Raw genomic sequence first — 25,543 nt, forward strand, 5'->3', positions numbered from 1 at the left:
CCCTTTCCTTATTGTTACCCTGGAAGTCTTGGCACATCTCAGGATTAACAGGCCTCAGGTTCCAAACGGAACTCTGGTATGAAGTTGTTTTAGTGTCAACATAGATTGAGCCCTTGCAGAGGACCTTGGACGTAGAGTTCAAAGGGGATCCAGCCAAAAGCATTGAGACTTGAGGACCGAGCAAAAACTCACTGATGGGTGGCCTGGAAAACCACCTCTTGACAGGCATGTCTTGAAGTGTCTAGACATCATTTCTACCAAAGTGTGCTCATTGGCCTCCATGGTGACAACATATGAGTGGAAAACAGATGGTACATCATGTGAATGGAGCTCTTGGAGGCCACATCCCAGGGCAGTGATATTAGTACATAAGAGCATCTACCAAGGAAACCATTAAAGGTGAAGTGGCCAGTCTGGGTGCACACAGTAAGAAGGTGGTTGCACTGCAGTTTGGTAAATCTCTCAATATGACCCTCAACCTTATGCCTTCAGCCAAGGCTTTAGTGGCTGTTACCCTCAGATATCTACCTAAACCAAAATCTCTGACCACGCTGAGGCCAAGAGGGTACAAATGGAGGACTAAGGCTGCAAGGTAAACACCACAGCTGAATGAGGTACCTGGAAACCATCTAACATCAGCCCAAGAGCAACACCTAAGCCCGAGTGAGCACCTTTGTACTGTCTAGTCCACCTTAACTCCAATGATTAGTCAGACTAAACATCATGGATAATAAAAATGTGGCTGATGGTTTTAATGCATTTATAACTATTTTTGCCCATTTTAAGTTATAACTTGTTTAAAAGTGGGATAGTTTAATACCAAAAATGAATTCCTTCAAGTGTGTTTTTTAAACTTCAAATTCTTAGGTCATGCCCCCTCCAATCTCCAGAGAATCTGCATATTTTAAAATTTTTTATTTTTTTTAAATTTTTAAGTAATCTCTACACCCAACGTGGGGCTTGAACTTACAACCCCAAGATTAAGCGTCACACACTCCACCCACTGAGCCAGCCAGGTGCCCCAAGAATCTGCATTTTTTTTTTCTGAACCTCTCCACTGGTTCTGATGCAGGGCTCTGCTGGCCACACTTCGAGAACATCTCTTCAAGGACGGGGAGCTGAGAGAGATCCCTTTCACCTCCTGACCCACAGGAACACAGATGCAAATTTTTGAAAGACCCAAGAATATTCTTGCTATTTGTTTGTATAAAAAGCAAACCAAGACCTTAAAGCCTATCTTTGGAAGAAAGAAAAGAATGATACTGAAATATTCATTATTTAATCAATGTACAAAATACAGACATGGGGGAAATAACATTAATAATTAACATGTGCTGTCTTACACCTCAGGAAAGGGAAAGCAAAAAGCACTGACTTTAGGGTTTCATCATCTTTTGTTGATGAAGCAAAGAATAAAGCTAGGTTTCCATTCTAAGAAAAAAACAAAAGAAAAGAAACATGGACATGATCCAGACGCTCAAAGGACCCCAAACCGAGGGGGTTCACAGGTAGCCATGCTGAACCACCAGACAGGGACCTGTGAGTTCATTGTTGATACTGACCCATTTGATTTAGTGCAGAGCTTAGGGTCTTGCTTGATTTGGTTTCCAGTTTCTTCCAGTCAAGGGAACTCTACCCATCAAGAGTACATAAGTCTTGAAAAGAAAGCATGACACTTCGACTCAACACTCATTCTCCCCAGCCACATTTCCATCAGAAACTTTGCCCCATTTCTTCGTAATCCTTCTCCAGAGCGGCCAAGTCTTCCCTGGCCTCTGAGAACTCGCCTTCCTCCATGCCTTCCCTGAGGTACCAGTGCAGAAACGCCCTCTTGGCGTACATGAGGTCGAACTTGTGGTCCAGGCGGGCCCAGGCCTCCACGACGGCCGTGGTGTTGCTCAGCATGCACACAGCCCGCTGGACCCTGGCCAGGTCCCCTCCTGGCATCACCGTGGGTGGCTGGTTGTTGATGCCCACCTTGAAACCAGTTGGACACCAATCCACAAACTGCACAGAGTTCCTTGACTTCATGGCTGCAATGGCTGCATTCACATCTTTGGGGACCACGTCCCCTCTGTAGAGTAGGCAGCAGGCCATGTACTTCCCCAGCCGAGGGTCGCACTTGACCAGCTGATTGGAGAAGTCAAAGCAAGCAGCTGTGATGTCGGACACAGAGAGCTCCTCACGGTAGGCATGGTCAGCAGAGATGATGGGGGCAAATGTTGTCATGGGGAAATGTATTCTTGGATAAGGTACTAGGTTGGTCTGGAATTCAATGAGGTCCACATTCAAGGGCCCTTCAAACCGGAGGGAAGCAGTAATGCAAGATACCGCCTGACCTATTAGCCTATTAATGCTGGCGTAAGAGGGGCACTCGACACCGAGTTTATGGTGGCAGATGTCATAGATGGCCTCATTGTCCACCATGAAGGTGCAGTCCGAGTGCTCCAGGGTGGAGTGTGTGGTAAGGACGGAGTTGTAAGGCTCCACTACAGCAGTGGAGATCCTGGGGGCTGGATAGACAGAGAACTCCAATTTCGTCTTCCTGCTATATTCTATCGAGAGCTGCTCCATTAAGAGAGATGTAAATCCTGATCCGGTGCCTCCTCCAAAGCTTCGGAAAATCAAAAATCCCTGAAGTCCACTGCACTGCTCTGCCTGGGGAAGCAAAGGACAGGTGAGACCTGGGCTACATGAACCCAGAAGCAGTGGTAGTGGGAAGACAAGAAGTTCCCCTAAACAAACAAAACTTTCAGAAAGGACGGGTGTACCCTTATTAATGCCCCAGTAACACACGCAAGTGGTTACCTCTGGGGTAGGGGAAGTGCTTTAGAATTTCACTATAAGCAAAGCATAAATATTCAACTGTCTTTAGCTGTCCTCCACGAATTTATCTGCATGTGACCTAAAGCAAGGTCTTTCTTAGTAACAAACAAAATGGCCAAATATTGAAGCAACCTACTCCCCGCCCCCCAGAAGATGAAGTACCTATCACATCTACATCCAATCTACTAGCCGGTGTAAAAGGCATTGTATTGCTTAAGGAAATATGTACTAGACAAAGGATTCCCCAGACACAGGTCCTTAAAGAAGAGTTCACTGAGAGTAACTAGAGTAACTAATCTCCTGGTAGGATGTGCCTCCTCTTAACTTCACGAATAATGGATATTACTGGAAAAGGACAAGTGTTAGGATGCTTTGGAAGTCTGTGATAACAAGGTGAGCCATGATGAGCGGGCAGAAGCAAGAGTAGAGGGGGGTTAGCCATTAAAAAGAAGGACATCCTGCCATCTGTCACAGCATGGATGGACCTTAAGGGCATTATGCCAAGTGAGATAAGTCAGACACAGAAAGACAAATACCGTATCATCCCGTTCATATATGTGGAATCGAAAAATGTCAAACTCATAGAAACAGAAATTATGCTGAGCGAAATAAGTCAATCAGAGAAAGACAAGTATCATATGATCTCACTGATACGAGGAATTTGAGATTCCTCAAATGAAACAAGATGAAGCCGGAGAGGGAGATAAACCATAAGAGACTCTTAATCTCAGGAAACAAACTGAGGGTTGCTGGAGTGGAGGGGGTGGGAAGGATGGGGTGGCTGGGTGATGGACATTGGGGAGGGTATGTGCTATGGTGAGCGCTATGAATTGTAAGACTGATGAATCACAGACCTGTACCCCTGAAACAAGTAATACATTATATGTCAATTAAAAAAAAAGAGAAACGGAAAGTAGCACAGTGTCTGCTGGGGGTAACGGGGAGATGTTGGTCGGAGGACACTGACTTCCAGTTAGATGAGTCAGTTCTGGGGAACTAATGGACAGCATGGTGACTTTGGTTAACAATACTGTGCTGTACGCTTGAAAGTTGCTAAGAGAGTGGATTTAAACGTTGTCACCCCCCCACATACACACACGGCAACTGTCCTGTGGCAATCACTATGCAAATATGTGTGTATCAAATCATCATGTGGTACACCTTAAATTGACACGGTGTTGTATCTCAATAGAGCAGTGGAATAAACCAAAATATTTCCTTCTTCACCCTTCCTATAAAACAAAGCGTCATCAAAGCCAACAGCAAGGCGCTTCCCAGCTGTGAGCTTCCGCAGGAGAGGCCGGTGGCAGTGACCCGGGGGGTAGGAATCACGGTGCTGTCTGGAAGGCAGATCCCAGGCACTCAGGTATGGCCCCCGACTAAGGAGAAAGGGGCCACTTGCCAGCTTTCGGATCCTCTCTAGCACAAGGTCGATGATCTCGGACCCCACAGAGTAGCGACCGCGGGCGTAGTTGTTCGCAGCGTCTTCCTTCCCGCTGACGAGCTGCTCTGGGTGGAAGAGTGAGCGGTGCTGGCCAGCTCGAATCCCATCTGCAGAGGGGACATGAGGTCAGCACGCGCCACTCCAACTGCTAGCCCTTTGCCGATTCAACTGCCAACCCAATGCCAATTTCCCCAGTGTTGCGGTAAAGAAAGGGCTGTCAGCCGCTGAGCCGGCCTTCCTTAGTCTAGGAACAGTATCATTATTTCCAGACAAATTGAAAGTACGTTTTCCCATCGTAGACCCTTTGTTAGTTTCTTACGGCTGCTGTAACAAATTACAACACACTTGGTGGCTGGAAACAAGAGAAATGTTTGCTCTCACCGGTGGTTCAGGAGGCCGGAAGTCCAAAGTCAAGGTGTTGGCAGGGTTGGTTCCTGCCCGAGGTCTCAGGAAGAAGCTGTTCCTCGGCTTAGGGCTGCACCACTCGTGCCTGCCACCATCACGCATGCCCGCCCCCCCCACACTGGGTCCCCTCTTCCTCTCATAAGGACACAGACCCCTGGAGTTAGGGCTGACCCCAATCCCGTAGGATCTCAACTTAGTACACTGGCAAAGACCTTCTTTCCAAATAAAGGCATATTCTGAGGTTCTAGGTGGACACCGATTTTTAAGAGACACTCTTCAAACCCTGTGACACTCTGGTATTCTAAGGCAAGTATTTCTACCTACAAATAGCCAACTGAGTGCCGGAAAAGCAGGGAAAAGCGGACCGATCTAAATTATTACTAGTCTGCTTTAAAAAAGAGGCTTTAACAAAGAAGGTGTGAAGAGCTCGAATGCCCACCCAACTCGAATGCAATTGATACAAACGCAAGAAGCAGGGAAATTGGAGTTAAGATGCTGGCAGTCTTCAACCCAGCCAAGGGCAACTCCTGCCTGGTTTTCCTCCTTTTAAAAACCTGCTCAGCATGAGAAAATACCCAAACACAGGTGTCTCGGGCCCATGTCCTGCTCCCCAAGCCTAGAATTACCCAGATAGCACGACTCCTACAGAATCACGCATCGGTGTTTGAAGGCTAAGCAGGCTCTGGGAATGTTGCCCAGGTTACAGCGGGACACTGTGCTGCACAGTATTGAAAAGCATGTGTCTGAGAATCCGTTTCCCAGGTTCACGGTTTCCTTTGTCACTTGGCTATCCAGCAGGTCCTTAGCATCCCTAAATATCAATGACCTCACCTCACATATAAGGATAACAAGACCTACCCCCGTGAGCTACTAGGAGGATTACATGAGATCACAGGGCACAATGCATAGCCCATATGGCAACGATTATAAATAATAATGACACAATTGCCTTCATGACATGTACCTATGCTAATACCGCATCGGCCTCATCACCAGATACCTATAGATAGTCCTAGAAGCTCACTGCCTAAGGGGAAACACTCAATTTCTAAGAAAGAGATGAGACGGCAATCTCAATTCACCTTGCTCTCCTGTCCATGACCATGAATTTCTAACCACAATTTTGTACACCTCCAAATGCTTAAATTTACTAGAATTGATTTAAAGGACTCTTAAGTAACATACACACAACAAAAAAGTAAACAAAAAGACAAACCAAAAAAACCAAGAAAGTGAAAAGTTTTAAAAGGTGTATTTATAAACACAATGTAAGTGGGCATATAACTCTGGGTGGACTCTTTGCTTCTCACCTGCAGCTAATAAGGTTGAGTTCAAGCTAAGAAGGGAATTTCTGGAATTTTGGAAGCCTGCTTCTTCGTGGTAATGTCCAGTGGAGATCTTGAGGGTCATCCATAAATTCTTTCGGTAAAAACCACTTTCTTGGAGATCAGTGATTATAGCACTGCCATTTATGAGCACACCCAAGCTGTCCACTCTCACTTCCTGGCACTTTTTCCACTTGGCTCAGAGACGTGAGCATCTGGCCCAGCGTCCTTAACCAGCATCCTCAGGGAGTTCAATGGTATTTAAACATGATTATTTGACAGTTCCTTGCTCCCTTACTTTCAATGCTATTAGCCCCAGTCCACAGGAAATCACTCACAACTGTCCCCCCGCCAAAATCTTAAAGATGCAAAATCCTTTCTCCAACCAAACTTCCTTACTTCCCCCTTCTCGCCCATGACCCAGCTCAACAATCTTTCCAGCTTCCTGTCCCCATCGCTCTCCTACTCACACCCTGTTCCTGTTCAAGATGCGCGTTCCTCCACGCCTCTGGGAAGCTGGCAACGCTGCTCCCTGGGTCGAAGACGTTTGACGGCTCCCCAGCTATTCATCCCTTCCTCGGGGATACCTCTGCACCTCACAGACATTTCAATTGTTATTAGGTTGATTCGGAGGACGCTGACATTTTTTAGGTAAAAAATAATCGACCGTGGGCAATTTTATATGGCTCAACTGAACACATGTGTTAGTGTTGCTACGACCATTTACATTTTCTTCTCCACTAGCTTATGCTACTTTTTTGTTAAAAGAGAATGGCTTTTTATTAGTTCGCAAACCTGGGGTCAAACCCAGTTCTACCTTCGATAGCTCAGCGATCTAAGGCCAGTTCCATGACCTGCCCAAGACTCAGCTTCTTCATCTGTTAACGGAGTATAGCAATAAGGTTTCCTGACACAATTGTTGAAAGGATTATAGGAAAATATCTGTGTGGTTCCTCACTAATAAACAGGAGCTTCTGTGGACTGAATGTTCGTGTCTCCCCAGGATCCATACTTTGAAGCCCTCCCCCAGTGTGGTGATGTTAGGAGGTGGGGCCTTAGGGAGGTGACTGGGCCATGAGGGTGGGGCCCTCGTGAAAGGGGTCAGTGCCCTTGCAAGAGGCCAGCTGTGAGGACAGGGTGAGAAGGCAGCCGTCTGCAAATCGGGAAGAAAGCGCTCATCAGACACCAACCACGCTGCCACCCTAGTCTTGGACTTCCCGCCTCCACAACAGTGAGAAGTAAATTTCTGTGGTTTAAGCCCCCAGTGGACAATATTTTGTTAAAATGGCCTGAACTCACCAGGACAGTAGAAGAGAAGGATTGGAAGGTACGGACATTTGTTCATCCCTATGCTCCTCTCCATTACCTAGCTGAATAAATGTTCATTGAATTCACTGAATGATGTTAAATTCTTTCTCATCACGACCTGGAGCTCCCACCGTTTTCGTCTTCCATCCCTCCTCCCTTCACGTTAGCTTCACTGGTCTGCTCACATGGCCTGGCCCTGTGATCAGAGCCATGCACTTGCCACCAGCCCCACATCCCTGCCCACCCTGCCTCGCACATCATGGGCACCATCCACCCCAGCTGTGCTCTCCACCCCTTCGGGCCCACACTCAGCACACCCTTCACACTTCCCTTGACCCTCTGTCCTCTTCTCCAAATGTGCATTAAACCTCTTCTTTCTCTGAGTTCTCACACAGCATCACCCCATTATTCTAATCACAGAACTCTCGATGAACACCTTCCTCCTTACCACAAAATCCTCAGTCTCTACCTAGAGAAGGAGATGCACAACCCACCCTCTCCATGCTTCGGGTCCCCTCACTCACTCTGAACCCTCCTCCCTCCCTCCCCTCCCTCTCTCCTTTGTTCTGCCTACAAATATCTTCAGTAGAATTCTACTCCACAATCACAACTAAAAGTCACCTTTCCTTCCTTCTAAAACCATTCGGGCTGGCTTTGAACAAGATCACCTACTTTCACAGCCTTTTAATATCATCTCTGTATGATAACTTCTCACTGAACACCTCTGGTTCCCCATCTTCTACCAGGACCAACCTGTGGACACTTCAAATTCCTCATGCCCAAATGGAACTTATCTACTCCCACAAACCTAGGTCCCCCTCTGGAATTCCTATGTCATTTATCAATCCCATTACTGAAACAGTGAAATCTGAGTGGCACCTCTGAATTCTCTCTAGAACATTCATTGACACATAATCCGCTCCTCTGTTTTAGATGAGCGTCTCTCAAATCTATGTTCTCTTTTCCATACTCGGTCCATACATCACAAAACCTTGTAACTTTCTCCAATCCACTCTTTCTAGATCAGTACCTGGCACTTTAGCAGGTGCTAAAGAAATGTTGAATAAATTAATGAATAAATCTCTGTGATTAATGTTATTGAAGTATAGTTCTCAATCTGTCTTTTCCCTGCTCTAAAATCTTTACTGGCCCCCTATTTCCTATCAGGTTCACACCACACAAATTATTCAAGGAAATTCCATAGTCGGCCTCCACTCCAGTTTATATCTTCTGTGACTCTGATATATCAACATCCTCCCCCTTTTCAAGCTGAAACAATATTCACAGGTGTCTGAACGTGTCTTTGCTTGTGCTTTCCAGCCTCTCTCACCTGTGAACTGTTAAAATCCTCTTACCCAGTCTTCAGGACTCAGACAGAATATCACTTTGTCCATAAAGTCTTCTCTGATCTCTTCCAGAGAGATAAGGCTCATGCCCTCACTTCCTTCAGATCCCTACGTGTCACCTTCTCTACAAGGCCTTCCTCGGCATTCCTTAAGAAAAAGCACCTCCCACCACTCACACAACATTCCCTATCCCTGTGGCCCTGCTTTATTCTTCTCCATGCCACTGATCACAACATCAGGCCCACGATTTGGTTTTTACAGGTCTGCACCCCACTAGAATGTAGGCTCCATGAGGACTCAGAGTATATACACCTCCAATGTCAAGAATAGTGCCTTGCACGTCTGAGGCTCTCTAATGTGCTGAGAAGAACAAGGAAAATCAGTGCCTTCTCCTAAAACCTGGAGCTTATGCCTTTTTGTTTGGACCAGCTCCAGATCCTCAAAACTGCCCTCTCTCTACGCTGTATTCTAGAGGATTGGGGAATTTCTTCTGGTCTCTTCCTGCCATGTATCTCTGCCCTGACTTGCTTATTAGCTTCTGATTCCAGATCCTAAGCCTCCTATTTGCCTAGCATCTTCAGATTGGTGCAAGTTAAAATATCTGCTACAATATTCGTAATACTGAGATGTGGCCTCTCATGCTGCTTCTTTAGCTACATTTACCAAAATCCTCCACGGACATATTCCACTCTGCCCAGGTTTCTGGGATACCAGATTCCAGCTAAAGCTCACAGTTGCAAACCCCCATTTGTCTGAAACAAAAATTGAGATATTCTCTTCAGGCACTTAGAACTCAAGTCAGAAGACAACGTAACTGCCTCTCTTAGCCTCCATACAAATCTCACCTGTTCTTGAAGCCACCAATATTTCCTTATTTTTAATCCTTTCACACCCAGCAAACACGGAAACTGCATATAGGAGTCCTGGCCTAAACAGTTCTTACCCTCCCCCCCACCCCGTACTAACACTTTCCATCGTTTCCTTCCCATGGACGTCGATCTACTTTCGCCATCAGTTACTTGACCTGACCTGGTTCCGATAAGGAAATGAACTCCAATCCAGTGTGTACAGACTGCTTTTTCCAAAGATGGCCACAAGAACGTTTTCCATCTCTCATATGCTTCTAGAACCTCGCTCTTTCTACATCAAGAGGTGAGTCTCTATTCTCTCCCTGGTTGGATCTCTGTAATGGTCTCAAGCCATCAAACAACGGCAATGAAACACTGGGACTTCCGAGGCTAGATTAGAAAAATGCCATGGACTTCTGCCTTGTGCTCATGTGATGCTTGCTCTTGGAACCGAGCTGCCATGCCATGTTTCTGGACAAGATACTACAAAGTCTGCCATTAATAATCATAAAGTTGTATTGATTTCCCCACAGTTAGATTTGTCTGGTTCCTTGCCTCTTTGGAATCATGTTCAGGTAATGCCAAATTTCAGGTTCTTTGTTGGAACCTTCTAGCAACTGGCTTTCAAATCCAAGAAAAAAATCTAATCTTCTGTGACAACAGATGTGTGTAGAGAAGTTAACAAGGTTTGAATTTGTTTCATCACACAGAAAAAGAAGGCTAAGCAAGTACTCCCTTTGGGTATGTTTCATGCCGATCACCTTAAGTGGTCACAAGTGAACTTCTAGATTTAAAAAATGTCCCCATGATCCTATTCAAACAGATCCATATAATCTGAGGATTCCATCCACTGGTACTGGATTTGTTAGCTTTGAGTGTGGACCTGGTTGAATGCACGCCTTACATTACCTATAACAGCGGGCTCCAGATCCATGAAGAGTGCTCTGGGCACGTGCTTCCCAGCTCTCGTCTCACAAAAGAAGGTATTGAAAGATGCATCCATATGCTCCATGTTCTCACTTTCCAGTTGATCCTTTCTACTGTTGAGAACAACGCCATCTGGCTGGATTCCATGTTCCAGGCAATAGAGTTCCCAGCAAGCATCCCCAATCTGGATACCAGCTTGGCCAATGTGGATGGAAAGGCACTCCCTCTGAAATAAGCCGGAGGAAGTTAGAACTAATAGCCTTTCTAGATAACGGGAGCTTGGTCACTCAGTAATGCTGCTCACAGTCGATAGAAACCAAGCTCACATATGCCAACAAGAGAAATGTATGATAAGGCTAATTGAAAGTGTCTCATGGAAACCAAAAACGAGGGCACAGGTACACAAAGGACTCCCATTTTACTGAAAGATTTCTTTCAACAACATAATTTAAGGATATTTTTTGTGTAACGGGTTAAGTGTGAGTTAAGAATATATATACATAATATACTATATATGTATAAAATCAAGCTGCCTCACCCAGAAAAATATTAGCTAGTTACCAGAAAGGAATAAAACCAAAAATCAATGTATAACCTTGACATATATTAAAACCATTGCAATTAAAGATGTTATTTTCATATCTTGAGATTTTATATTTACTATTCATATGTGCTCTAAAGAAGGAAGGATGTTCTAAGCATAAAAGTAATGGAAAATTTACCAAGGGAACATGTAATAGATTTCACAACCCAAAAATGTAAAAACTCAATATTGTAATAAAGAAGAATAATGATGTATACAAAAAATGACTTATATATAGTCCTTCATAGTAAGGGCTATCAATAAGGCAATTTTATAGACATTTTAATTTAAAAAAAAAAACACTTGAGGGGCGCCAGGCTGGCTCAGTCAGCAGAGCATGTGATGCTTGATCTCAGGGTTGTAAGTTCAAGCCCCACGTTGGGTGAAGAAATTATTTAAAAATAAAATCTTTAAAAACTCAACCAAACACTTGAGATAACTAGTATATAAATAGGCAGATGACATACACAGATGAATTATTTTTAAAAATCTAAAAATGCAAAGATTTAGGCACAAGGGCATTCACAGTATTATTATTTATAAGAGTGAGGATCAAGAGTCAATCTACATTTGCTTTTGTTGGGCATTTGAAGAAAGAGTTATGCAACCCTTAAAAGTTTACCCCCAAAATTTTATGACATGGGAAAAGCTTATGATAAAAATGAAGTAAAAGTTATGCAAGTCATATGATCGTATATAAAGTATGATATCAAATACATTAAAAAATAAGCAGAGAAAAAGATCTATAAATGCATCAAATATGGGGGCGCCTGGGTGGCTCAGTCGTTGAGTGTCTGCCTTCGGCTCAGGTTATGATCCCAGAGTCCTGGGATCAAGCCCCATGTCGGGCTCCCTGTTCAGCGGGGAGTCTGCTTCTCCCTCTCCCACTCCCCCTGCTTGTGTTCCCTCTCTCGCTGTCTCTCTCTCTCTCTGTCAAATAATAAATAAATAAAATCTTTAAAATAAAATAAAATAAAATGCATCAAATATTAACTGTCATTATATCTGGGCAGTGATTTTTTTCCTTGTTTAAACTCTACTGTTTTCCATCACCCTCATCAGCCTCCACTCTCCCATCCCACGTTTAAATCACCATTCACATCTTTCTTTTTAAACGCCAACAACCGTTTTGGTCTTTTAAACAGACGAATATGGACTCATCTAAGAGAAGGAAAGAAAAAGTTAGATCCTAAAAAACCGCAAGGGCAGCAATCGTGCATCTGAATGTTGTTGGGTTTTGGTTGCCAGTGGGCATGGGACGGGTCTGGGCGGGGGGCTCATGGGGTGAGCAGCCTGTTCTCCACATCATCGGGGCCCCGCCAGCTGTTCACCTACTGAGCTGATCAGCAGCCCTGCCTTTGTCCAGGCTGTTCTTCCCCTAGACAAGGTCTGAGATTCAACCACGAAAAGACCACTAGTCCAGGGAGGGAGGGAGCTCTGGGCGGTCACAGCCCTGCAATCCGACTTGGACTCTGTTCCTGCTCTGCCGCATCAAGCCCTCGTACTTTGTCTCCTTGATTCACAAGGCTTAACACAGCCCTCTCTGCTTTATGAGGAATTCAAGCTCACTACTTGAGTAGAACTTGCCCCTTGTTTCTTCTCCGTGCATTTCCGGGTCTCTCATGACAAAGGCTGTGAGCTCAATTCAGAAAGCACCTCACTCAGCACCAACCCGGATTCCAACCTCTGACCGGCATATAAAAAAAATCAAACAGCATGCACCATCATGAACAAGCTTCTAACATGCTTGTCTGCAAAGCTCGGCTTCATTCCTCCCACATCTGCTGGACTGCAAATGATCTCAGTGCATTAGCTACTGTAATCAGATCCAAACTCCCTAGATTTAGGTAAAAATGCTGGACGGGAGGTGCGTTTCATGGTTTCCCCATCATTGGACCCAGTTACATGTCGATTTCTCTCACAGCACCCCCCAACTTACCGCCCAGGCCACGGGGGGTGCACATGCATTTGCTCCAAGTACTCACAGAAAAAATAATCACCAATGTGGAAAAGCAATTGCTGCTCTTCACGCGGTCTGTTACCCAAGGGGCACAGACGTTCAGACATGGTCATGATACTACCCTTGTGAACTTGGCAGGAATACCTGGCCCAAGAAGGACCAATCATACCCTTCCTAGTTTGAGAAGCAGCTGAGTTTATGACGTAACTGTGTTCCAGGGCACAGAAGGCTATCTTCACCTTCTTCTCTTAGCCATTCCCTCCTTCCCAAACTGTCTGTTAAACATTAGTCACACTGTCAGATTGTAAACTGCCCATTCAATATCAATATTATCAATCACATCACGTTAGCTGCTACAATGCCTATCTGAATTACTAGGAAGGCACAATTTTCTAATTAACTTTTTATTTTGAGATAAAGATAAGTAATAGATTGATAGGCAGTTGTAAGAAAGAATAAAGATCTCATGTGCCCCGTACACATTTTCCCCAGCATCAGTATCTTGCAAGATGATACAGAACAATATCACCCCCAGAATACCGAAATTTAGTCAAGCTACAGAACGTTTCCGTGACCACAGGGATCCCTCATGCAGGAAGGCATAATGTTTAAGAGCAAAACAACTTCAACATCCTTAAAATGTTGGAGAGAGAGAGAGTCCAAGGGGGTGAGAACATCAAAGATGAGAAATCAGAATGAAAAGTTGCTTCCATTAAGAATTTAAAATTCTGGGGCGCCTGGGTGGCTCAGTCGTTAAGCATCTGCCTTCGGCTCAGGTCATGATCCCGGGGTCCTGGGATCGAGCCCCGCATTGGGCTCCCTGCTCCGCGGGAAGCCTGCTTCTCCCTCTCCCACTCCCCCTGCTTGTGTTCCCTCTCTCACTGTGTCTCTCTCTGTCAAATAAATAAATAAATAAAATCTTAAAAAAAAAAAAAAAGAATTTAAAATTCTAAGATACCAAAAACTACTGGGACTAGCACATAAGACATTAAAGCGAAAGTGGATCTTAAGAGATGATCCCCCAGCAGGAATTACTGTAAGTAACTATGTTCATTGTTGTCCCCCAAGAACGAAACTCGAGAGAGGACGAGAAGATGTCCGTGAACTTTACCCTGCCATGCATTTATGAGCTTAGCAATGATGACCTGGGTCTGAAGTCCCCAGAAACTCTAAAAGCATAACTAAAAGAGAAGCAATTGATTTCTACAGAAAAATCAGCACAGCAGGTTTAAAACAAACATAGGACTAAAGGAAGGAGGGGTTCTCGTTTCAACACTTCAGTTAAAAGCAGTATTTAACATGCACATCCACTAAGCTTTTCCTAAAAGCAGCAAAACCACAGATGAACAGACGAGAGCTTATCCAAATCTGCCTCAAACACAGTTACTGGAAGAAGCAAATGCCTCCTTAAAAATTTCTTCTCTTGTATTACGAATGTATTAAGGATGGTTTGGCGGGGAAGAGGGCCAAGTATGATGAGTAAGATTTGCTACAACACCGCGGCAACACTGATAAGCGCGTACGAGGACCCTAGCCACTTACCATGCTGATCTGGAGGTACCCCCGCTGGGCTGCAGCAATGACGAGCCGCACGCCCAGGCAGACTTTATCACAGGGCAGGAAATGACTCCACCTGAGGGCTGCGACACCTGCTTCACTTAAAGCAGTACAGCCCCTTCTTGGTTTTTCTGTTCTCTTCCCCAGAGCGGCCGTGCGGGACCTGAACAGCCTGAGATACTCTGTGCACAACTACAGCTGGTATCCTTAGAGCTTACCCAAATCTTCTTCCAACTTAAACCTGTTTTGGTTAAAAATAACAGTTGTCTTCTTAAAAAGATCCTCCTCCTGGATTAAGAATGTATTAAGCATGGATGGGGAAAGAGTAGGAGTAAAATTTGCTGCAACAGCAAACAGCTTTTTCTAGCACATAAGTACGACATGAGTATCTTCTCTTTAAGTAAGATTCAAACAATCCCTGGGGACATAGAGCAAACCAATAAAGTATCCTTTTTACCTCCCATCTCCTACTTATGCGCCTTGACCGTGACCACCACGACTTCCAAATGTATGAGGATTTTCTACATTTCAGTTATTACTAATTTTATTATTTGTTCTATTCTAAATTGTGATATTATTATATATAACATACACCTATACCGTTATTTTTGATTATTTGAGTTAAGATCAGAGAACATACTCTAAATGATTTCTCTCTTTATATATTTGTCAAGACAACCCTGATGTTCTGCTATATGGCCAATTTTTTAAAATGTCCTGTGAATGCTTGAAAAGAATGTATTCTGTAGTTTGTTGGATGCAATGTTTTATATACACATTTCAAACTGATTTACTGTGTAGTCTAAATTTTCAGTATTGACTCCTTTTAAAGATGTGTTAAATTTTTCCATTATGATTGTTGATTGTTTCTCTTTCTGACAATTTTTGCTTTATATATTTTGAGGCTATTGTTATTAAGAACATGTAAATTTTAAATTGTTAGATTTTCTATGGAATTGAAACATTCTATCATTTTATTTTTTTTTTTTTAAAGATTTTATTTATTTGAGAGAGAGAGGAAAAACACGAGGAGGGGGACAGTCAGAGAGAGGGGGAGAAGCAGGCTCCCCACTGAGCAGGAAGCCTGACATGGGACTCGATCCCAGGACCCTGAGATCATGACCTGAGCCAAAGGCAGATGCTTAACCAACTGAGCCACTCAGGTGCCCCCACATTCTATCATTTTAAAATGACTATACCTACGAATGATTTTGCTTTAAACTCTTTATTATTGAATAGTAATATTACTTTAATATAGCTTTCTTGGTTAGTGTCTGAATGATGTCTTTTCTGTCATTTTACATTCTTAGAATTTAAAAACCTTTCAGTATTCTCATATTCTTGATGTGTCCTTTGTAAGCATAATGTAACTGAATTTTTTCCTTTTTATCTTTTAATTGAAGAATTTAGTCCATTACATTTAATGCAATAACTAATATAGCTGGGTTTAGATATCTTACTTTGTGCTTTTATCTTATTTCTGTTTGTCCCCATGTTCTAGGTTATCTTTTGGCGTCCTTTCTTTTGCACCAGTGAAATGTATTTAAGCCTACAGGGCATTATTGTTGTTGTTTCATAAAAATCAATGTTTGTTTTACCACTTTCTTTGCTTTTCATTCCTTCTCCCACTTTTTTTTTTCTTTTATTTCTGTCTGAAGTAAATCCTTCAGAATTTCCTTGAATGAGGTCTTTCAATTATTATTATTATTATTATTGCTTTGTGTTTGAAATGCCTTTATTTCACCCACCTTCCTGAGAGGTATCTCACCGGGTATGAAATTCTATGCCAGCATTTCTCCCTGAGTCCACTGGCCTCTGGCCCAGCTCCTGCCTACGAGAAGCCGTTGTTATAAAAGTTGCTCCTTTTAAAAGGTCTCTCTGGCTGCTTTAGGATTTATCTTTGTCTTTGGTTTCTTTAGTTTTACCATAATGTGTCTTTATGTGGATTTCTTTATTTGTCTGACTTTGGATTTGTTGGGACTAATGATCTGTAGATTCATGTCTTTCTTAATTTTTAGAGAGTTCTCAGCCATTATCTTTTTGAATATTGCTTTCCTCCCATTTTCTCTTTCCTCTTCTTTTTGTTAGACATTTTTACTGTTGCTTATACATCTCTGAACATCTCATATTCGCAATCTCTTTATACCTCTGTGCCACATCTTGCTTAATTTCTCCAGCTATCTTCCCCTTCATCCATTGTCTTTTTTTGGCTTTACCTAATCTTTTTTTAAAGTCATGCACTGAGTTGTCAATTGTAATGACTATATTTTTTCGTTTTTAAAAGTTTTTTTTTTTGAAATCTGCCACATCCAGCTTTTTTTTTTTGTAATTGACTATTTCCCAAAGATATCATCCATCTTGTCTTCTATTTGTTTAGACATAGTAACTGTAGATATTTCCTAATCTAACTGATTATTCCACGAAACAAACATCTTCGCAGATCTGTTTCCTCTGTCCGTTATTTTTTCTGATTCGTACCAACACTGGCTTTTTTTTTTTCCTTATGTACTTGTTTTTGACTGTGAGCTTCTGGTTTTCTTTGAAAACTTATTTGAAGGGAGTCTTTGAGGTCTGGGATGAACATGTTTCTCCAGAGACAATTTGCGTTTATTTCTGCAAGGCATGTAGGGGGCGTTATCTGTTTAAATTGATTCACTGAAGGTTTATTTTTCAGACTATCCAAGTGAAGTGATTTTAGGTTACCTTTTCGTCTAGGGTCAGCTTGTAGTTGTAACTTCTGAGAGGCAATTCCTCCCTATGTCCTGCTCTGCTCAACGCCAGGGAAAAACCTTGTCATCTCTTGGGTGTGGAGTGGACTTGCCCTTATCCTAAAAGTATTTTGGGAGTTGAACTTTATGGAGAAGGATCACCTATGAAACTGTCTTGGGTTGGGCCCTGGGCATTGAGTCGTCTCCCTTGTGCTCACTGAGTCCATGAAAACTGATTGTTCCCTGTTTGGCAAGCACCTTTAACACAAGAGGGCGCTTCTGGCCTCCACGTATCTCTCTCATATTTCCTCAGCAATTGGCCTCGTAACGCTTTACTATCTTACTCATCAATGCTTTCGATATGTTCGTGTGTCAGTAGGTATTTTTAGTTTCACTTAGTGGTCAAAGGGGTCCAACTAACTTATCCCATTATATTACTGGAGCTGGAAGTCCAATTGTTTATTTTTAAACTTGTTGTGGATGTGTCTCTTGTGAGGATGGTTGAGAGTCTGTCTTTCGGTGGGAAAATGTACTGTGTTCACATTGCTTGTGATTACCAATATGCCTGAGTATATTCTTGCCTTACTTTATGTTTTCCACTGACTATGCTTTTTTTCCTTTTCTTACTTTCCTCCAGTTTGATAGATTGAATTTTCTTTGCACACAATTTTTTTTCTAGTGGTTTGTAAGTTGTAGCCCATTTTCCAGTACTTCTGTTACTCTCAAATTTTTCATATGCAAATTTGATTATATTTGTCAATTTATATATTATTTTAATCTTATATATTTTAGTCTTTTAGAAATCTATTACCCGCCAAAACATGTTCATGCATGTGCGTGCATGCACGCACACACATTATTTTCAATCTTCCCCACTTTTTAAAAAATTTTTTTAAGATTTTATGTTTAAGTAATCTCTATGCCCAATGTGGGGCTTAAACTTACAACCCTGAGATCAAGAGTAGTATACTCCACTGACTGAACCAGCCAGGCACCTCTCGATCTTCCCCTTTTAATGCCATCCTCACTTCCATTGCTTCCAAAATTGATAATATCTGGAATTTTGGTGACAAAGTGTCATTACAATAAATTTTTTGCACTAGTCATTAAAAATTATTTAGGCATAAATATAAATTGTACTGGCTTCTTTATATACTACTGCTTCCTGTAACCTACTTATTCTCTCTCATTGGATTTGTTAGTCATGTTGCTGGATTATACATGCAAGTAATTCTTTCAATTATGCGGATGGTACATTTGATAGGTTCTTGCAGATCCAAAAATGTGTTCACTTTTTCTTTACCCTTAAATAATAACAATTTGTTTGAATATGGGATTTTAGGTTCCAAACCATATGTCCTCAAACCTTTGAAGATATTGACCATTATTCCTCCTTTCTGATGAAAAATACTATACTGCTCTGATTCTTTGTTCCTTGTACATAGCCTATTTTTCTCTGAAAACTTTTATGATTTTTCTCTTTATTTCTTCTAACATGAAAATTTCCATGATGTGGCTACATGTAATCTTTTTTAAATCACCTCGTTCCATACTTGGAGGACACTTCTAATATTCAGGTCTTATTTTCTTGGGCCTGGGCTTTTTATTTGATTATTTTCTTCTCTCCATACTGCCTGTTCTCTCTCCTGGAACTCTTGTTAGACATAAGTTGAAACTTTTAGTTCTGCCTTTTTGACTCTATATTCTTCTTTCATACTTCCCTTTTTCTTGCTCTTTGCATTGTATTCTCGGAAAATTCCTCAGCTAGAACTTTTGTTTAGTTAATTTGCTTTTCATCTGTGTTGGTTCTGCTATTGATGTGTCTTTTGGTTTATTTTTATTTTATTCTATTTTATGTTTTTTAAAGATTTTATTTATTTGTTTGAGAGAGAGTGAGCACAAGCAGGTGGAAGGGCAGAGAGGGAAAGGGAGAAGCAGACTCCCTGCCAAGCTGGGAGCCCGATGCAGGGCTTGATCCCAGGACCCTGAGATCATGACCTGAGCCGAAAGCAGACGCTCAACTGACTGGGCCACCCAGGTGCCCCGTTTATTTTTATTTTAAATGACCAGAGTTTTAGTGTATTTTTTTTTCATGGCTGAACTGGCATCTCACATCTCCCTTTGAAGTTCTTCTGTTTGCATTATTTACTCTCTTTCCTTGTGTTCTAATTCTTCCTCCTTTAGGATTTTGATGTCTTTCATTGTGAAGGTTTTCCTTAAATCTTTTAACAGTTGTGGTTTTGTCTTTTATCCAGTTTGTCTTAGACCTCTGTTTGCCAGCCTGTATGTGCTATTTTCTACAGCCTGTTTCTAGTGATAAAGGAGGAGGGTTGGAATGTACGGCCAGAGTGGCTTCTACCTGTCTTCTGCTTTAGTGTTCCCCATCTTCCCTGGAATATTCAGCTTCCTGAGGCACTGCTCCATGTTTCCAGCTCTGGGTCCCCACTCACTGCTTGAGCCTATGGGCAAGTATACTTCATAAGCAGAGGAGGGGGAAGAGGCGAATTGACTCACCAGCTCCAAATGCACCTTCCAATTTAATGGCTCCAACAAATCATTTAAACATCTTGTATCTGTTGATTTTGCATGGGGAGCTCCTTTAATCGTGTGTTCTCCAGCAGTTTTCTCCTGAATTTATGAGTTCTACTTGCCACAGAATTTGATCTTCATAAAGTCAATCCTATCTGTCTCTATCTGCCAATAATCCCCTGAACTTTTAGGGTTCTGGTGGTTCCATATAATAAAGACAAAGAGTAAGCCAGTTCTGTTTTATAAAATCATAATCATGTTTATTTTGTTGCTATGTCAAATTTCTCCCATTGGCCCCTGATTATTTTTAGTTTAAAACAAGATAAGGGGAAATCAGATGATTTGAGTATCTCATTTCTGGTCCACCGACACATTCAGTATGTTTCATTATTTTTTTTTTTTTAAATTCTCAACCTCACTTAGAGCTATGATTAACGTAGATTTGCAAAGGAATTAGAACAAAATTAGAAAAATCTCTTCTGCAATATAACTTAAGAAATGCATCTTAGTATTAATAATTTTTTTTAGTAATTCCTTTCTTCCTTGAAAGACTAAATCCTAAAGGAATAAAGTTCCCTAAACTAATAATAATTGGAATTTCAAGTCTGGATAAGTCTTCTGTTGTGATGGTTAGTTTCATGTATCAACTTGGCTAGCCCATGGTGTTCAGTTATTCAACCAAGCGCTAATCTAGGTGTTGCTGAGAAGGCATTTTGTAGATACAGTTAACACTGACCATCAGTTGACTTTAAGTAAACATTACCCTTGATAATGTGGGTGGGCCTCATCTAATCAGTTGAAAGGCCTTAGGAGCAAAGCAGCAGCAGAGCCTTCAGCTCCTACCCAAGTTGCCAGCCTTCCAGTCTGCCCTACTGACATCAGATTTTAGAGTACCCACAATCACATAAACCATTCCATGAAATACATCTCCATGTAAATATGCAATATACTACTTCATTACCTCATATACATATAAAAATATAAATAAATCTCTCCTCTATATAATTCTCCATTTTTATATAAATATAGACATAAATAAAAATTTATTTATTACTAGCTCTATTTCTCTGGTAGAACCCTCACTGACACATGGGGTGGCGGTCCTTAGGTCTTGAAAGAGAGTGAAAAAAACTTGCAAGTATAAAAGTGTGGTGTGTATGGTTAGGATTCCCTATCTTTACAAAGTTCCTCTCTTAAGTATTTTTTTAATATAGGCCAGTTAACTCACTGGCTAAGTGATTGAGAAAAAAGAAACCTTCTAAGCAAGAAATTCCTGTTCAACAAAAATTCTTCAGCTCTGAGAAATAATTCTGACTGATATTCTGACATTTCTGAGGTTATCTTTGCTAATTCTCTGTTGGCAGCCCTGGCGGCCACAGCCAGAATCACTTTCCATTGTCATTCCCACCCCCATGGTGCCCACATCCCTACCTTCCTCCCTCTCCTCCCTCCTCCCCCACGACTAACATAATTCAGTACTTTGAAACTTCAATGGCCTCCTCCCAAGATGGTCTAAGCATAAAAGCAATTTGCCTCAAACTACTTCCAATTAATTGTGCTTCTCCTGGCCACACATTTTTCTTCCCAAGTTCCATTCTTTTTAAACCCCCCAGCTGACATTCCAGTTTCCAATTTTACTGTTTTTCTCCTTGAAATATTTAAAAGCAAACCAAGATCATAAATAGATGATAGAGGCAAAAAAAAAAAAAAATGAACAACTTTCCCTTCCCCTACACACAAACACACATGATAGATTTTAAGAAACAACAAACCTGATTTCAAATAGTCTGCCCTGTTGTGCCTATAAATACTCTTCTGCTGGTCAGATAGATGATTGGACGGTTTCTTCATCAAATATGTTTACCATCAGAGTAACCTTCCCATTGGCAGTTTAAGAAAGCACAGCTTTGGTATCTTTAAGACATTCTTCTCATTCTGATTTTTCTGCAAAACATGCATCTGAGGGCTTGGGGAAAGAACTGAAGTATCCGTCGTGCAGAGGGATCAGGCAGACTGTTGGAATTGGCAGAATAAAAGAAACTGCATTCCCAGCATTTTCCCTCTATAACCCCACTTACATACAGCACATACTGTATGACCTTACTGGTTGCTGAAACAAGCATGATCTATATCACTTGGTGAGTAGTTTTATAAAAAGAGAGTTTGATCTATTTAGAGAATGTAAGAGAATGGGTTTTAGAATTATTGATTTGTGTACTAATTTGTATCAGTCTACTAGTTGTTGAAATAATCTTTGAGAGAGACCCCCCCCCCAAGATAACATTTGTAAATCTGTGTTTGGGTGGAAACCAGCTCCTTAGGGGTTCCTGGCTGGCTCAGTGGGAGGAGCATGTGACTCTTGATCTCAGGGTCGAGTTCAAGCCCCCCATTGGGTATAGAGATTACTTAAATAAATAAACTTAAAAAAAAAAAAAAAAGCTCCTTAGACAGCATTTCTGTACCGTTTTACTCTAACTGCTGCAAAGCAATACTTCCTTCTTTAATTTTTGGTGGAGGATAGGATAAGGTAGAATATCTCAACATGATTCTTATAACACAAGAATTTTTCCTGTGTTATAAATGTAATTCAAGTTCAGCATCTCATGATGTAAAAAATTATGAAATACAAGAAAGTAAAAAAAAATTCAATACTCATAGTCTGACTACTTAGAGATATTTTAATATTGATTGCATCTTCTTCCTCTGTTAAATCTCTTACAATTCATAACTCAGAATATACTGAATATACCTCTATATTCCATGTTTTTATTTCAAAATTACAGTACTTATCCTAATATACACTTCATAGTTAATTTTTATTGGCTGAAAATATTCTTTCCAGTGGATCAACTATAATTAACCATTTCCCTACCATTTTTTATTTAGACTGTCTTTACTTCTGATATTATAACATCAGTGCCATTAATATCTTGATGTTGTAGGGAAAACAAAATTTCACTTCTACCCTCTCAGGGTGTCCGGGTGGGGATGAGAGTTAAAATGACAGAATATAGATTAACAGGGGGAAAGCAAATACATTTTCACATGTACACAGGAGCCCCAATAGGAAAATGAAGACCCAAAGAATTGGCAAAACCTTAGTGCTTTTATCCTAGGTCAGATGAAAAGAGGCAATTGGGGAAAAAGTAGCTGAAATATATGAGGAGACCAAAGGAAGGTAAAAGTTACTTTAACAAGTGCTGTTTCTACAGAATTCTCTCTCCTTGGGCTTCCTCCTAACCCCCCAATCTCTGTTGATAAGAATGTTTCTTTCTTTATGGTACAGGGAGGGCAGCTTTCAACATGGAAGTTTTATCCCCAGCTTTCAAGAAGAAAAGGGGAGATCAGAATGCCCTTTTTGCGACTGGTGTTTTTCAAGTGCCTGGAGCTCAAAATAACCCTCATGCCATATTCCGGGGTGGCACATTCTGCCACCCCTCGGGGTATATACAATTCTATTCCTTAGGATAGATTTCTCCGGAAATGGAATTGTAGCGTCAAAGGAGAAGCTATTTGTTAAGCCTTTGACACATAAAAGACAATATTAAAAATCAAAGAATGTGTTATTTAACGATCGTCTTTTTTGTTTGAGAAGGTCCTTTACTTGATGATGTGCTTTTTGCCGCTTTCATAGACTTAGAGGATGAAGGCACCTTCACTCCGTTTTGCTAATGAGGGGCTCTGTCTCCCTAGGACGACTCACGATCAGATTTTAGTGGTTTCCTAGAGACGGCCCGAGAACACATTTCCATTACCTGTGGAACTGGGGATTTATCTCACATGAATAATTTAGCGTGTATGTGGCCAACCACCAAACCTTAGTTTCGGTCCTCACTTTCAATCCCTCTTCTCCCCCAATACTAAGAAAGACCTCATGTTTCCAATTCGCCCTGGCCTGTGGCGAAAGTCCTAATGAACGGTGAAGTAGGAATCAGGCCTTGGGGATTTAGAAATGGAGTCTGAACTAAATCCAAGGCCGTCCACTAATGTGCAGGGCTGTCACCCTCCACCATCCTGCCTTTCCAGCCTCTACTTCAGCGCCAAAGGGGCGGGACTTCACGTTTCCGAGCAACCGCCTGCTGTCTCCCGATTGGCTGGCCGCCGCACGGCCGCCATTTTCAAACCCCGGAAGATGGCGGCGGCGGTGGCGGCGCCCTCCTGACAGGAACTGCTCTCCGGGCAGAAGTGGTCGGGCGCGGTGCCCGTCCCAGCGGGTCTCCCGGGCACCCGGCCACCGCCCCACCCCCACCCCCCCTCCGCGCCATGGAGCCCGAGCTGGCGGCCCAGAAGCAGCCCCGGCCGCGGAGGCGAAGCCGCCGGGCCTCCGGGCTCAACGCGGGCGGCGCCGGGGGACCTTCGGCCGACACCCCCAGGCCTGAGCTGGACGGCCGGTAAGCGCGGGGGGCGGCAGCGACGTGGGGACCCGGGCGTCCGGTCCGAGGCCGGACGGGGAAGGGGGGAGAGAGGGGAGGGACGCGGGGAGGTGCGAGCTGCTCACCTCCCTCCTCCTCCTCCAGACCTTCCTCAGGCAGGGGCGCGCGCTCTTTACTCACCTCTTCATCCTCCTCCTCCTCCTCCTCCTGTTCTTCAGGTGGGGGCGCGGGCTGCCTACCCTCTTCCTCCTCCACGTCCTCCTCCTCCTCCTCGCCTTAGCCGAGGGCGCGGACTGCTGACCCTCCTCCTCCGGGCCCTTCTCAGGCGGGGCGCGGGTTGCTCCCCTTCCTCCTGCTCCTTCTCTTCCTGCACTTCTTCCTCTCCCTCCTCTGGCGGGGGCGCAGGCTGCTCCCGCCCCTCCTGCTCCCGCCTCCCCCAGGCGGCAGGGGTGGGGGGCGGCGCAGGCGGACGGCGGTGGTGGGTGGGTTCTTCACCCGCTGCGGGGCCAGGGCTGCCGCGGGAGCGGGTCCTAAATGCGAACCGGGAGACTGAAACTGGCCTGTAGCGTGCGGGCGCCGGGAAGAGCCTTCGTCACTGGAGCCGGACGACTTGTAACAGGCACGAAACTTTTAGCCTGAAAGCGAGCGTTCACGTGAAATGTCTTGCGGGACGCCAGAATTCTTGTTTTCGAGAACTGGCCACGTTGGTGAACCGAGCGCAGCTCCCGGTTCCAGCCTCCCGGGTGAAGAGATGGCAGAGGATGGCCGCTGACTTTTTCACTGTTAACACATTTCACATTCTGTCTCGTGTGTCTGGAAAGGGTGGGCACTGGCGGGTTTCAGAAGGCTGTGTCTGGAAGAGGAGCGCTGTAAAGAAGTACTGAGAACTTCGCTTTCCCATCACACTGTTGGAGGTGGTAGGGTCCAATGACTGCGTGTCGGACCTTTCATCTCTAAGGCTATGTTCTCATCTGTACCATGGGGACGATAATAGTACCCCCTTCCTAGAAATGGTGAAATTTAGTAAGATGATGTATGCATGTACCGGGTGTACATAGTACCTACACAGAGAGCTCTCGACATAAGTTAACTGTTATTTGTTGGTTTTTACCTGTTAGAATTGCACATCTGCTCATCATTTCAGAAGTCCCTATGGTCCATTTCACATATTGCTTTGGGCAAACTACAGTCCCTTACATATTCCAGTTATAGCTGGATGTGCTGATCCCTTTTGAGAGCCAGGACACCTTACTTACCAGGAAGGCATTTATAAACCCGTTGTTAAGTTACTCTGCAGAAATCTAGGGTTTTTTTCCATTAGAAACTGATTTTTATTATTTTGAAGTTTAGGGTACTCCTTGTCTTAATATACCTTTGTAAAATCTTTGTACTGATTCCAGCTTC

The 25,543-nt window shown here is 43.0% G+C and overlaps 2 protein-coding genes across 2 annotated transcripts in view; one reads left to right on the top strand and one right to left on the bottom strand.

Annotated features, from left to right (window-relative positions):
* Positions 1–1,260: 1,260 nt before the first annotated feature.
* On the bottom strand, positions 1,261–24,717 carry TUBAL3 (tubulin alpha like 3). Its single transcript, XM_078075113.1, has 4 exons — positions 24,320–24,717; positions 10,412–10,655; positions 4,225–4,377; positions 1,261–2,654 (listed from the first exon to the last, which is right to left on the bottom strand). Exons 2-4 carry the CDS (start codon positions 10,512–10,514, stop codon positions 1,714–1,716), a joined length of 1,197 nt encoding a protein of 398 aa, XP_077931239.1. The 5' UTR covers positions 10,515–10,655; positions 24,320–24,717; the 3' UTR covers positions 1,261–1,713.
* The window catches only part of NET1 (neuroepithelial cell transforming 1), a 62,955-nt gene continuing 61,339 nt past the window's right edge, over positions 23,928–25,543 (top strand). Inside the window, exon 1 of the mRNA XM_036086167.2 lies at positions 23,928–24,157. Within this exon, the coding sequence (XP_035942060.1) occupies positions 24,030–24,157 (128 nt within the window). The 5' untranslated portion in view covers positions 23,928–24,029. The remainder of the gene's footprint in view (positions 24,158–25,543) is intronic.

Source organism: Halichoerus grypus, chromosome 6 (genome assembly GCF_964656455.1).
Source record: "Halichoerus grypus chromosome 6, mHalGry1.hap1.1, whole genome shotgun sequence".
NCBI classification, from domain to species: Eukaryota; Metazoa; Chordata; class Mammalia; order Carnivora; family Phocidae; genus Halichoerus; species Halichoerus grypus.

Bases quoted from the DNA above. Each gene is read 5' to 3' on its own strand.
- TUBAL3 (XM_078075113.1), bottom strand. From the start codon at position 10,514: ATGGAGCATATGGATGCATCTTTCAATACCTTCTTTTGTGAGACGAGA. The intron at 4,378-10,411 runs GTAATGTAAGGC...TCCCCTCTGCAG, and splicing joins TCTGGAGCCCGCTGTTATAG to ATGGGATTCGAGCTGGCCAG. The intron at 2,655-4,224 runs GTGGCCCCTTTC...TTCCCCAGGCAG, and splicing joins GAGGATCCGAAAGCTGGCAA to AGCAGTGCAGTGGACTTCAG.